This window comes from Babylonia areolata, chromosome 7, assembly GCF_041734735.1.
Source record: "Babylonia areolata isolate BAREFJ2019XMU chromosome 7, ASM4173473v1, whole genome shotgun sequence".
NCBI classification, from domain to species: Eukaryota; Metazoa; Mollusca; class Gastropoda; order Neogastropoda; family Buccinidae; genus Babylonia; species Babylonia areolata.
Window position 1 is genome coordinate 28414199 of NC_134882.1, and position 15155 is coordinate 28429353.

Below are 15155 nucleotides of genomic sequence, written 5' to 3' on the forward strand. Positions count from 1 at the left end.
TGTGTACACATGTGTTAAGCCTGTGGTATATAAATGTATTGACCCTGTGGTGTGTACACATGTGTTGAGCCTGTGGTGTGTACACGTGTTGAGCCTGTGGTATATAAATGTATTGACCCTGTGGTGTGTATACATGTGTTAAGCCTGTGGTATATAAATGTATTGACCTTGTGGTGTGTGCATGTATTGACCCTGTGGTGTGTATACATGTGCTGAGCCTGTGGTATGTAAATGTATTGACCCTGTGGTGTGTACATGTATTGACCCTGTGGTGTATGTATGTGTTGACCTTGCGGTACACATATATGTGTTGGCCCTGCGGTGTATACATGTGTTGACCGTGTGGTGTGTGTGGTGTCAGGTGGTGTACTTCACAGCCACCTTCCCTTACGTCATCCTGATCGTGCTACTGGCGCGTGGTGTGACGTTGGACGGACACATGGACGGCATCAGGTTTTACGTCATCCCGGACTGGGACAAGCTGGCTGATGCAAAGGTACATTTTGAGATAGAAGTTAGCTTCATCAGAACTGTATCGGCGGCAGGAAATGTTTGTGTTGTCTCTTCAGAAGAACTGTTTAAGACATAGAAGTATATCGGTATACGTTTTAACACTGGACTCGAGATGTTCGTATTCGAGGAGGAAGGTGGCAGAATGGTTAAGACGCTCAGATGCCAATACAGAGAGTCCGTGAGGGTGTGGGTTCGAATCCCGCTCTTGCCCTTTCTCCAAAGTTTGACTGCAAAATCAAACTGAGCGTCTAGCCTTTCGGATGTGGCGATAAACTGAGGTCCCATGTGCAGCACACACTTGACGCACTGAGAAAGAATCCATGGCAACGAGAGCGCGAGCGTTGTCCTCTGGCAAAAATTATATAAAAAGAAATCCACTCCGATAGGCACACAACTATATAAGCATGCACTCACGGCCTGACAAGCGCGATGGTTTATGCTGCTGTCAGGCATCTGCCTAGATGTGGTGTAGCGTGTATGGATTTGTCCGAACGCAGTGACGCCTCCTTGAGAAAATGAAACTGTGTGTGTTAAAACAATGATTAATACTATTGTTGTTATTTTTGTGATTCTTTCTCTTCTTGACCTTTGTAGGTTTTAATTGCCCATGATTGGTAAACTTTCATCACTTTATTGGGGGTATGTGTGCAAGATGTTTCGTTGTATTTTAAAAAGAAAATTTTTCTTAATGTTGTTGTTGTTGTTGCTGTTGTTTCTTCTTCTTATTATTGTTATTATTATTATCATCATTGTTATTATTGATGTTAAAACCCAGATTTCTTTAGCTTTGATCATTCAGGGGTTGTTTGTTGTAATGAGGATTCAAATGCTGTTTGTTACTTCTCTTGAATGGAGTTATACGAAACCTACCGGTATCATTGTTGCTGTCACTTCTCTTTTCTTCAGTTTAACTACTGTTGTTGTTTTTTGTGCTTTTGTTTTGATGTCTTCAGTCATGCACAAAAGTATTTTACCGACCCGCGGGTAGGCTCTTGTGTTCCTGAATACCGGATATTGCTTACACCCTCTGGCAGTTTGCCTTGCCTCAGGCAGATTACCAGCAGGTACACATTTTCCTGCAGGCACGATGGTCTCTTGAATACGGCTCCAGATGAAAAACAAAACAAAACAACAGCAAAACCACCACCTCTTGTTGTTTCTGTTATCACGGTTATTGGTGTCGTCATTGTGATAGCTGTTTGCCTTCTCTCGTTGATTTCAGAAGAAGTGCAAGTTTCACAGAAAGTTAGGGACCACTTCATAAAATGTCATTAACTCGAAAACCTATTTAAATTATAGTCATGATCTACAATGTATTCTCCTCGAAAACATACACACAGTTGCTTCCAGCATGCATGAACCATGAACACTTTGGAAAATGTGTTTAAAAAATCGTTGTTTCAGAAAACAATTTACAGTTGTTCAGTGTTTTATAGACGATAGCTGTGTGTTTTTTGTTGTTAGAAAAGGAAGTTGAAATCAAAGAAAATACCTCTGGTTACGAGTAGTGCTCATTCAATACTGGCTGCACACAACACTGATTGTCAAAAATTCAGCATAATTTCACAGTACCCCCAAGAAGAAAAATAATTATGCAAGTCCCCTTTAACTTTTTGTGTGTGTGTGAACCGTGTATTTGATTGAAAAGATGACTGTGACTGGGCCACAGGTGTGGGGAGATGCGGCCACTCAGATCTTCTACTCCCTGGGGGTGGGCTTTGGGGGCCTGCTGACCATGGCCAGCTACAACAAGTTCAAGAACAACTGCTACAGGTGAATGTGCCCACATGCTCATTGCTTACTTACTTTTTGACTTAGCGCCGTGGCCAGGGAAAGAAGGTTGTCAGTGCACCACTGATGACTTTCAGACAAGCTCCCTTCATCTTTATCTGATCCTCAGTTTCAGTTTCTCAAGTGTGTTTGGACAAATCCATATACACAACACCACATCTGCTAGACAGATGCCTGTCTCGGCAGCAGCGTAACCCAATGGGCTTAGTCAGGCCTTGAGTGCATGCTTATATATTTGTGTACCTATCAGAGTGGATTACATAATTTTGCCAGAGGACATCACTTTCGTTGCCATGGGTTCTTTTTCAATGCGTGCGCCAAGTGCGTGCTGCACATGGGACGTCGGTTTATCATCTCATCTGAATGACTAGACACTCAATTTGATTCTCCAATTAAACTTGGGAGAAATGGTGAGAACGGGAATAGAACCCAGACCCACAGACTCTCTGTATTGGCAGCTCAGCATCTTCACCAATTCTGCCACCTTCCTCGATCCTCAGTTATCCTCAGATTGCTGATGAGAGGCAGGTATATCCACTCCTTAACAATATCCTCCCATTTTTTCCCCTCTGCTGTCTGCCATGGCCGTATTCAATACAAAAATCATTTTGCCTGAAGGCAAGTTAGCCTTGACAGGGCAGGGACCCGCGGTTACAGTTTGCCTTGAAGGCCAGGTTATCTTTGTATTCGAGACACAAAGTGCACTCAGGCAGCTAACCCGTGGTCTATAAATAAAAATCCAGGGATTCCCTTCTGCACATGCTCTTTCACTTCGCACCACGCCACAGTGGGGGGAAAAAAAAAAGCAAAAAAAAAAAAAAGCTTCAGTGGCAAAGCATCGATTTGAGTCAGCAACTTGTCAGATCTAGGGGGCCACTTTCACATTCTGACATATTGTTCTCCCTGCTTTACAGCTAATTGCAAAAATGAACTAAGATAACAGAGTTTGGATTCAAATATCTCTCTGGAATGAACAAAGTTTGATGATCTGGATCCCAAATCTATCGTTTGCAAGTGCACTCACTTCACAGCTACACACGTAATTCATGTGGAATATAATGACGTCTGCCAGTCTCAATACGTCAATTTTGACTGCCAAGTGAACAAAGGATAGAATCAAACTATCAGAGGCCTTATTCCAGACAGGGTCTCTCCACAAAACGCCTGTTTTCCCTTGAAATAACCACGGCAACAACAGGATTTGTAATATTTACCTCTGCTTCATGGGCTGTCACCCTTGGCACATAATAAGGGTAAGTTGCCTTCAGGTTGTAGACGGGCAGGTAGGTTTTTGTATTCATGAATACCAGATATTGCTAACCCTAGGGAAGTTTGCCTTGCCTCAGGCAGATTACCAGCAGGCACACATGTAACTGCAGGCATGAAGGTCTCTTGAATACGGCCTCTTGTAGGCTACAATCCACTGATCGAAAAATATATTCATTTTTAGGTCTGTGACTACAGTTCCTTGCACGGTATTCTAAGTAGGTCCAGGGTATCCTGCCACACGTGCCGTACAACAATGCTGAGTTGAGTCTAACGACCAACTGGTTTGCCCCCTTAAAGTCCTGTTATTCAGTGCTGGGGCTTTGGGTGGTGTAAAGATTTCATTGTTTGAAGAGGTGGAGCCCGAGTGCGAGGTCCATGCAGTGTTCAAAGGCCAGTCGTATACCTACCTTCATTTTCCTGCATTTGACAATGGAGAGAAGGTTGTGATGTGGTCCAGATTGTATTTCATGTTCAATTCTGTGCCCTAAAACAAACTACAGTGAGCAATATCTCTCCTAGAGAGTGAGTTTGTTAAAACTTTATTGATCAACACACACACACACACACACACATATATATATATATATATGTGTGTGTGTGTGTGTGTGTGTGTGTGTGTGTGTGTGTAACAAAGTACACTCTGTGGTAAGGGACTTTAATTTATTGTTTGATTTAATTTGGATAAAAGAATTGAAACACAAAAAGAAATATAATTTGCATCTATTTTGTTGTAGATCTTTATCCTGTCATCAATGCCGATGCCACTTTTGTAGCCGTGTTGTTATGAATCAAGTGGTATTTTGCATAAAGGGGATGGTACAAAAGAATTACTGATGATTTACTGTAATAAACGATAGAAAAGATCCACGCACCGGCCCAGGGACATATAGACGACCAGTCGCAAAAGGGTTTTTCTATTGTTTTATTACAATATTAAGTAAAGAAGAGAAGAAGAAGAGAATAAGACAGTGCAGCCATGTGCGGTGAGACACTGTGTGTGTGACACAGCAAGAGAGAAAGAGAGCAGGCTCTAGCTGTAAGCCAGCTCAGCCAGGTGAGAAATGAACAATCATCACCTGCTGTGGCTATTTATGCAAGTTAAGCAAACTTCAATTACGCCTGCGTGTACTGCGAAGCATATCAGCTCAAATCAGGAAAATTTTTTATTAGAATTGTGTTTGTTACAAGGTGTTCAGTGACAGATTTCTAAATGATTCCTGAACCAATTTACGTCTGATTGGTTGCAAAAGAAACAGCCCAGCACCTACTTTCTAATGAGTATAAAATGAAGTGTTGATTATTTAAGATGAATTTATAATCTTAATGTAAGTCACCTGAAAAGGGTCAGTTTCAGCGACCTTGTCGCTGAAAATTACAAACTGCGTTAAATCAGTTTAACGTAGGCAAACACAAATGGAATAGATTTAAAGATGGAATTGCCACAATTCTTCCAGTAAATAATACTTGTAGTTTACTAATCAGACAAAAGAGATATTTAATTAAATACGTGTGTCAGAAACACAGTTTTCAGCTCACCCAAATGCCGTCAAGCAGCACTAGTTGTGGAGTGATTGTCGTTAAGTGTCGAAAATGAAAAACGGCATTGTAATTTTTAAATGCCTGATCTATTCTCATCCAAACACTATAATGACGTATAGTGGTGAACGATTAAACTAAAATCAAGTATGCTTCTAACTGATTTAAGTGTGTGTGTGTGTGTGTGTGTGTGTGTGTGTGTGTGTAAGCACAACAGATATGGTCTGGCATTGATTGATGCAGAACTTGATTTAATAAATGTTTAGGAGCAGTTGTTTAAAAGGGGCTTTGCATTTACAATTCGAATGGCACCACACATTATGCGCGAGTCATTGAAGACCACAGGTTAGCTGTGGAAAAAGACGTCTATTATACAGCTTGTGTGTGAAGCAGTATCTGAAGCCATCTGAGCGCTTGGCTGCATCTACCCCCATCTTTTGAAATCCATCGTCTGTGATGGTTAATCATTAGTAACTCTTGTGAGCAGACTTAGCTGAGCAAACAAGACTTATTAAGCAGGTAAAGGGAGGTAACTTAGCTGATGACTGATAGCAGAGTGAAATTATAATAATAAAAATAAAATAAAATGTAGGCTTATATAGCGCAGTACCCCCATCTCAGATGGGGCTCACCATGCTTCACAATAAAAAATAATGAAATTTAAGACTAAGTCTCGTAAAATATGTACAAAGTCTACAAAGTTTAACATGACAATGGCTAAAATATGCATATGTAAGACTGACATGATAAAAGAAATATATATATATGGAACGGCGATGGCGATCAACAAAACTGAAAGTCCACAATCAAATCTTCCGAAAACAAATAAATAAAGTCAAACATATGATCTCATCAGCGAAGACAAACTTCTTTTCTTCTCAAGTTCTCGATGCCACATCCACCAAATCTCTTTACACTATCATGTCAAATCTTCTCGGCACTGCAAAAAAGACTCCTCTTCCTTCTGCCTACACTTTATCTGAACTCCCCAATGTCTTCTCCTCTTTCTTTCTTGACAAAGTCCAGAATATTCGTACCATCTTAGACCAAATGCCTTTCCAACCTACTCATCCTGATCCTCAATTCAACGGCACTCCTCTCCATTCCTTTAATCCATTAACTGAAACAGATGTCCATGAAATCCTCAAAGAAATGACAATAAAATCCTGTGAGCTCGATCCTATACCAGCCTCTGTTTTTTCTCAGTGTGTCTCACAGCTTCTCCCTACAATCACCAACATTGTCAACTCATCCCTTCTCACTGGAACGTTTCCATCCACTTTCAAAACTGCAATAGTCCGGCCTCTTCTGAAGAAATCCAACCTTGACGCAAACATTCTGAAAAACTATCGACCAGTTTCTAATCTTCCATTCCTGTCCAAACTCCTTGAAAAAGCCGTCCTGAAGCAGCTCAACAATCACCTTTGTTTCAACAATCTCATCCACCCATTTCAGTCTGCCTATCGTGCTGACCACAGCACCGAAACCACTCTCCTCCACATCCTGAATAACCTACTGCTAGCGTCCGACTCAGGACAGATCTCCCTTCTCACTCTTCTCGACTTGTCAGCCGCCTTTGACACGATAGACCATTCAATCCTTCTTTCCTGTCTTCATTTTACATTTGGTATCAACGGCACTGTTCTAAACTGGTTCAAATCTTATCTCACTGATCGATTCCAGTCTGTCATTGTTGATAATTTCCAGTCTGAACCCGTCAAAATTGAACATGGAGTCCCACAGGGATCTGTTTTAGGCCCAGTGCTCTTCACACTGTACACTGCTCCTCTCGCTGAAATTATCAACCGCCATAATGTCAGTCATCATTCTTATGCTGATGACACTCAACTCCAGAAGAGTGATACACCTGAAAAACTGTTGTCGCTCTTGCAAGAAACATCTAACTGCTTCCTGGATATTCAAAATTGGATGACTCTAAATAAGTTACAATTGAACGCGGACAAAACTGAAGCAATGATCATAGGAACTAAACAAAAACTCTCTTCCATTACAACTAATACAATCAAACTTGGCAGTACATCCATCCCTCTGTCCACTTCAGTCAGGAACCTCGGCGTTGTCCTTGACAACACACTGTCCATGCAAACATTTATCAATCAGACATGTCGATCCTGCTACTGTCAACTGCGGCACATCAGTTCCATCCGGAAATATCTGTCCACTGACGCAACATCTAGACTTGTCGTTTCTCTCATTCTCTCTCGCCTTGACTACTGTAACTCTCTATTGTCTGGTTTGCCTGCCTCATCCATTCAGTCCCTTCAGCGCATACAAAATTCTGCTGCCCGACTCGTCCTCAGAAAGAAAAGATCTGAGCACACCACTCCTCTTTTGCAACATCTCCACTGGCTCCCTGTCTCACACCGAATAAAGTACAAGATCAGCACTCTATGCTACAAATGTATTCACAAATCAGCCCCTTCCTATCTCTGTGGCTGCCTTCACCTCTACACTCCATCTCGCTCACTACGATCAGCTTCGGATCCACTCCACTTACACATACCCAGATTCAAACTCTCGACTGTTGGCCACCGTTCTTTCTCTGTCTCTGGACCTTGCAATTGGAATGAACTTCCTCTTTCGCTTCGTCAAGTCTCCACACTCAGCTCTTTCAAGTCTGGCCTTAAAACCCACCTCTTCCCAAAATCGCCTCCCTTCCCTGCCTCTTCCTTGTCTTTTTAGATTTTTTTTTTTTTTTTTTTTTTTTTTTTTTTTCAGTTTTAGAGTTATGCTTGCGTGAGAATGACTGGTGCGAAAGCGCTTTGATTTGTTTATGCACAAGATTTAGCGCTATATAAGTACCATTATTATTATTATTATTATTATTACACACACATATATACATACATATAGACGGGCAGTCACAAAAGGGTTTTTAGGAGTGACTGCAACATTCTTAGGATCAACACTCTACTTCTGTATTCAAAGTGGCATTAGCCAGGATAAGCTATGGGTTTGAACTTAGTCCAATGCATCCCAAGTTAACTTTGAATAGTTTGATATAGAGAAGGGGTCCCAATTAGGTAAATACACTATGAAGTTGGAAAGCATTCATTTTTGTGCCCGTCAGTCTGTGTATACATCAACACTGTCAGATATACACGTATAATAGCATAAATAATAACAACATGAATTATGAGAGCATGTTCATAGACATGCTTTGCATTGCTAAGATCATGTGACAAGCTAGATCACAGGTTAAACAAGAAAAGAAAAAAACATAAAACATTAATTTTGCAGAAATATCTGAAAATGAAAACAGAATTAAGCATGAACAGGAATGATATGAAAAATAACATAACACTTTCAGCTTAGCAAGAATTAAAAAACAACAACAACAAACAACATGAGTATCAGCATCATGATTGTTCATTTTTGCAGTGTAACTGTTCTGGCTGTAAAATGTATCTTCACCGGTCCCACATTAGAGAAATCATAGTGATCTAGAGGTCAGTTGTACAGACCGTCTTGGTGTAGGATCTGGTGGTAGTGGAGGCAGAGGCGGCTCTGGTGCAGCATGCATGATGGAAGTCCTGGGATTTGGTGTGGGCCTGACCAGCCACACACCACTGTCACTGTCAGTGTCAGTGTCATAGTGTGATGCCTTGCTGTCCTGGCAGTGCAGTGGGACCAGGTCTGTAGGTGTGACAGGTATTTGTTGGCTGTGCCTCTGCGGTGTGGGGCTGACTACAGGTGGGAGCACCCATGGGACCACAGCATCAGGTGTGGTGCTCTGGTGCATCCGTCGTCTGCGTCTGTGCCTGTGCTGTCTGTGGCGTCTTGGTGCTGCTGCAGAGGATAGGACTGACCTGTTTCCCACAGACTGGGTGTGGATGCAGGCAGGCTGGGTGGTGTTGCTGTTGGATAGGCCACTGGAGAAGTGTTGCTCCAGGTCGCGGTACATGCCAGGCCAGTAGACCTGGGGCTGCAGCATTTCTGCAGCCTGCTGGAAGCCCTGGTGACCAGTGACATATGGATGACAGGACCTGGGGGCAGAACTTGCTGGGAAGCAACAACTGCTCAGACACCCCACGGTTAGGGTCCATCACCTGTTGATGCAGGACACCCTTCCTGCATATATGTCTGTCATGCTGCTGGGTCAGCACATTGGTCTGCCAGTTGGAGCAGAGGGCTGGCATGGCCCAATGGTGGGGTCAGCCAGCTGTCTGTGCAGCTCTTCTAGTGGCAACTTGGGTCGCAGGTGCTGTTGGCAGGTAGGTTTGAGGTTGGCAGTGACATGCTGCTTGTTGACAGCACATGTTGTCAGTTGTCTCTGCTTAGTTGTGGCTGGTTGTCTGTCTTCAACCTTTGGTTGCCTGACCTTCTTCTGGTAGCGCCGCTTGTGCCGAAACTGGTCCTTGGTGTAACCAAACCTCTCACACCAGACACAGTGTGGAGGCTCTGGGGCGCGGTCAGCAGCACAGTGGCGAGGATGAAATACTGGTCCTGGAGGATATGGGCGGTGTGCTGGCATGGGGGACTGCAGCTGCCGTCACAGGCTGGTGACCTCAGCAGTAAGTGTGGCCAGCTGAGTCTGTAGGTGGGAAACAGTGGTGTTGTCTACACCTGCACATGTGTCGTAGGTGTGACTGTCCTCCCGCAGCCATTGCTGGGCCTCCTTTGCTGCCTCAAAGGTGGTGTCAGGGTGGTCATGGATGAAGGGCTTGACATTGTGCCTGAGTGCGGCTGGCTGAAGACCTCGGGTGAAGGCATCATGGAGGATGGTTGCTGACACCTGGATCATCCTACCTCCAACCTTGTTGACCTTGGTCCACAGGTACCAAAGATGGGACGTGTATTCTGCGACAGTCTCCTTGGGCTGCTGCTGTTTGTTGAAAAAGGCAGTGGCAAGGGCTGTGGCATCATGCTGCTCTCCCCAGTTCTCTTCAAGAACTGCAAGGATCTTGGCTGTGGTGTCCACATTTGTCGTTGGCAGCCTGATGATCTTCTGGCAAGCTCGGCCAGCAAGGGCTGAGATCAGCCAGAGAGAGGCTGCCGCATCATCCAGGGGCTGCAGATGGAGGATCAGTTTAGCCTCCAAGATGAAGTCATCAACCTCACTGTCGGTTTCCTCGGCGGATAGCATCGGGAGTTTGGGCAGGAAGTCTGTTGAAGCCATCTTGATGGGGCGATGTTTCTTCATCTGCAGCCCATGGATGACGCGGCCTCTCTCTGGTTGATCTAAGCCCTTGCTGGCTGAAATGCTGATTTTCATCCAAACACTATAATGGTGTGGTTTTAGTTTCCAACAGCAGTCACATACAGAGCTGTAGACTGTATAGTAGCATTACGTGTAACGAGAAAGACAAAATGACTTAAGCTTAGCCTCAGTTGAAATCTGTACACTGACGAATGATGAAATTGAAAATGAAGTATGCTTCTAACTGATTAAAGTGTGTGCGTGTGTAAGTACAACAGATATGGTCTGGCATTGACTGATACAGAGACTTGATTTAATAAATGTTTAGGAGCAGTTGTTTAAAATGGGCTTTGCATTTACAATTCGAATGGCGCCACACATTGTGCTCGAGTCTGCCTTTCAGCTCATGTGTGAAGCAGTATATGAAGCCAGCTGAGTGCTTGGCTACATATATATAGTCGGCCCTCTTTGGTCAGCGACGCCACGTCACCCGCCCCAGCTGTAGGAACACGTGCAGTTATGTGATGTCTGCCACAATCCCCGTGTTCGAAACAGACGAGCATGGCATGTCGGAACATCCTGTGTGGCGGCCTGTCTTTCGAGTCATTCCCCATCTCCCTGTTCACAAACACGGCTGAGATAGATGGCGGGATTTTGGAACGTAAGCTAGGAAGAATTTATGCTAATGTGAACTTTGATCATGCCCGCTAACATGCCGAGACTTGTATTGTCCTGTCTCCCCAATCTCTTTGTGACGTAAACGGGTGAAATTGTTGTCACAGAATGTTATAGAAACAAGTGGGTTGAATTGTAGCGAATCAGATCAATCTATTGAATTGGACGAATTGGGATTAAGCAGTGAATCTGTCAGTCATTCACATAATGTCACTAGGACAAGCAAAGATTGGTTATTTCAGTTCAACTAGTTGGGGGAGTGAGTGTTGTAGCTTGCATAAGTATGCATAGTATGTTGTGGGGAGGGATAAAACCAGTCAGCAAAGCCAGTTCTTAGCTGTCTCCCAGAAAAACTGACTGACACAGGGTGACTGACTGATCAGTGATGTAAGGAGCAAGGAAATCCTTGTTGGGCTGTGAGTACACAACTTGTAATGGTTTTATGCTATGTTGATAACTTATTTGTGTTTGGAAACTATGATTTATGTCAGTGAACAGCCAGTTTAAGTTGATCTTGTGGCTTGCAGAAAGAAAAGGGGTTAATGTGTGAAAGCTACCCATTAAGTGAGGGCAGTACTAGCCTAAATCTTTTGAGCCCCGCCCCCCTTCTATTTGGTTACAGATATCTTGTTCTATATTTTTTATGTATTACTTACTTGTTTTGTATATAGTAGGTGGTGTTGGTTCAGTGTGAACTGAACAGATCTATGGGCTAACACATTGTCAATGTGGGTTGAGGGTTTTTCATGTGTGTGTGTGTGTGTGCACACATGGGGGTAACAGCAAGTGTTGTGGAACACATGTTTGATTGTTGGTAGTTGTGATAACATGTGTAGGAGTTGTGCTATGTGTCAGTGGTTTACTTTGTTCAAAGTGGGAAAGAACATAGTAATGTGATTAATGAGTTGATTAACAATGAGAGCACTGAGGGTCAGTGCTGTGTTGTTGCACATTCTGTTTACCAGAGATATGTTGGAAGTAATGATTTCCATACGTGTACTTGTGTCCGTTGGACACTTTGTGAAGGCAAAGAGATTTTGTTTGGAAATGGTAACACACAGTTTAATTGAATGATGGGTAACATGAGTTGGAACACAGGGTTGTATTGGTCAGTGATATGTTTTGTACACAGTATGGTAATTGGTAATGTCACTGCTGGTGGCAGGTAAGCTTGATGAAGCTTGTATTTCCTCACATAGATCTATGTGTGAGAGGAGTGCATACTGGTGGACATGTGATGAAAGGTGCTGAGAGGGTATAGGCCTTTTATGTCAGTGATATCCAGATATTTCAGATTTTATCTGACCTGGGTTTTGGTTGTGTATTTGTGTTCCAGGTGTGCTGCTTTAGGTGTAGGGTGAACTTTTTACTGTGTGCTGCTTGTAGGTGCAGCTTGTAGATGCTGCTTGTAGGAAGTACTTGAAGTAGGCAGTGTGTGCTGCTTTAGTGTGTGTTGCTTAAATAAAGTTGCTTTTGCTAAGTAGGGTGAACTGCTTAGTGTGTGTGCTGATTTCCCATGTATATTGTAAAAGTAAACACTCTATAAAAACCACTCCATATGGCCCTGCTATTGATGTGAGGAGAGAGTAAGTGCATCATTAGTTGATTCTATATCTCCCCTGCATAACTCCTCTCTCTCTTGGAGTCGAACCACAACACTCTCAAACACTTTTTACATATATATATATATATATATATATATATATATATATATATATATATATATATATATATATATATATATTGAGAGAGAGAGAGAGAGAGATGGTATTGTTGGTAATGTTTTCATATAATTAAATAGAAAGGCAAATAAGCAGATAATTGATTTTTTAAGTGAATGATATAATTAATAATTACTTTCAAATTATCAATAGATAAATGTCTCTCTACAAATGGACCTTTACAGCAATATTAATTCTTGACTGTATGAAAGTTGGCTGAATGACACTTTGAACAGATACTGTGTGAAAAATGAGTTTGACACATTAATCAACACATGTATCAGTATTTGTGAGTATTTGTCAGTGGTAAAAAATAAGCCATAATTTACTTCTTTTTTTTCTCCACAATTCAGTTTGTTTCTGTCAAATAAAATTAGAAGTCTTAATTTTTTTTTCTGAAAATCCTAGGAGCAAGTTGTAGGACTTGTTGCTGTCAATTCTTGTTTGTCTCATTTTAAAACAGTTGATTTGATCAGATATGTTGAATGCGCATTACCCGTGCTGGGATAATTTAAGAAAGCATATTGGTGACAGATCAGAACGTCACTTTTGGCAGGAATCTGCAAAATAGTGTCGTTTGCAATTGGACCATATATTTTGACGTGTGTCTACTTGCGAACGATGCTGCACACTTACTGTGCCCTCTCACAAGGGTGTGTTTGTGTGCTGTGAGGTGTGTGTCTAAATGTCTGTCTGTGCGTTTGTGTAGTCTGGTGCAATGTTCTGATAATGTTATATCCAATGATTTAAAGACCTGCTTCGGTTTTAATTGTCTACATGTACCCAAAGCCATCGTTCGCAATTAGACTTGCCCGTTCACATTTACCCTCTGGCACCCTTGCAATTTCAAACGTCGACAAAACGTTGAAAAGGATGAGCTGGAGAACTTTTCCTTGTGCAACCAGTTGTCGGAGAAAGCCTTCAAAAACAAAAGAACTACGTTTGACTATTGTAGGACATGTTATCTTTACAGTGTACACGTTGAGATGGTCGCTTTGACTGGATCGTTCGCAGTCTGGCAGTAAAACCCACCTCTTCACAAGATAGCCTCCCTCCCCTGCTTCTTCCTTGTCTTCAGTTTCTTCAGTTTTAGAGTTATGCATGCATGTGAATGACTGGTGTGAAAGCACTTAGATTTGTCTCTGCACAAGATTCAGCGCTATATAAATACTATCATTATTATTATTAATTAGGCATACCTACCCTAATTGTTAGTGTCTATGGGCTGACAGAGATGCCATCATGGTAGCGCTGATCAACTGTGGCACGTCCATCTTTGCTGGCTTCGCCATCTTCTCCCTGCTGGGTCACATGGCCCACGTCACCAATCAGGATGTTGCCGACGTCGCCGATTCGGGTGAGCTCCCTTGGTGGTTTCGATTTTGTCACCTGTTTTGGATTGTGTCGTATCGTATTGTGTTGTTTCGCATCGTGTCTTGAATTGCACCAATTGTACCGTATCATTTCTCTGTAAATTCAACAACACTTAAGTCTCAGAACAAATTATCTATAATATGCTGGTTTTCCTTTAGTAGCATGTGATTATAACAGTCTCCACCAGCACTCTCTCTCTCTTTCTCTCTCGATTTGAGAAACAAATCCATGACCAGATTAGGAAAAAAATCATGAACATTACATTATCATTGTCGAGGAACAAAATGCGAAATCACCAGTTACGTACCCTTCTAAAATGATTGTTCCAACTGACAGTTGATCAGTTGCGATAATTGCAACCTTACATTGTATCATACTACATGTATTAAAAAAACAAAAAAGAAACGAGATTAACACACACACACACACACACACCTCTACCACACTATAGGTTCACGAGAAAGAACTTGTATTTATGGGAGGAGGAGATCTGTGGATCCAGCCAGTGGCTGATCACTACAACCAAACCATCTTCAATGTAGCCATAGGAGCATCGATCTCTCACTCACAGAGTGGGCTAATTCTAACGTGGCAGCCTCTGTATATGTAGGACCATATGGTGAGACCATGATTAACTTCTGGTGATGTTAATGTGCCATATAGCTATTTTCAATTATGGTATACACGTTTTTGTGCGGGTGACTGAAGCCTGACCGAATGACACAGGAAACGAATGATGAGCACCTGTAGGCAGCTGTCGTTAGGCTCTATCGAGGAAGGAAAACTATTGAGCAAATGACTCTGTTTGTAAAGCACTTGATTCTAATTTCTTGGTCTCTAACCGAAGACAGGTGCTACATCATCATCATATTATGATGATATTAATAATAATGATGATGACGATTATAATGATAATAACATCAATAAAAATAATATAGTTATTATTGTTATCATCATTATCATGTCCTGTACAGGCCCTGGCCTGGCCTTTGTGGCCTACCCGGATGGGATCACCAACCTGCCGGCCCAGTCTCTCTGGGCCTTCCTCTTCTTCTTCATGATTCTCACTCTGGGGCTGGACAGTCAGGTAAATACGTCTGTTTGTTTCATTTACA

The 15155-nt window shown here is 42.4% G+C and overlaps 1 protein-coding gene across 1 annotated transcript in view; it reads left to right on the forward strand.

The window, feature by feature from the left end:
- Window positions 1–15155, forward strand: part of LOC143283942 (sodium- and chloride-dependent glycine transporter 1-like) — a 68370-nt gene that overhangs the window by 29214 nt on the left and 24001 nt on the right. Inside the window, exons 7-10 of the mRNA XM_076590398.1 lie at window positions 362–496; window positions 2183–2286; window positions 13899–14023; window positions 15015–15127. Coding sequence (XP_076446513.1) covers window positions 362–496; window positions 2183–2286; window positions 13899–14023; window positions 15015–15127 — 477 coding nt within the window. The remainder of the gene's footprint in view (window positions 1–361; window positions 497–2182; window positions 2287–13898; window positions 14024–15014; window positions 15128–15155) is intronic.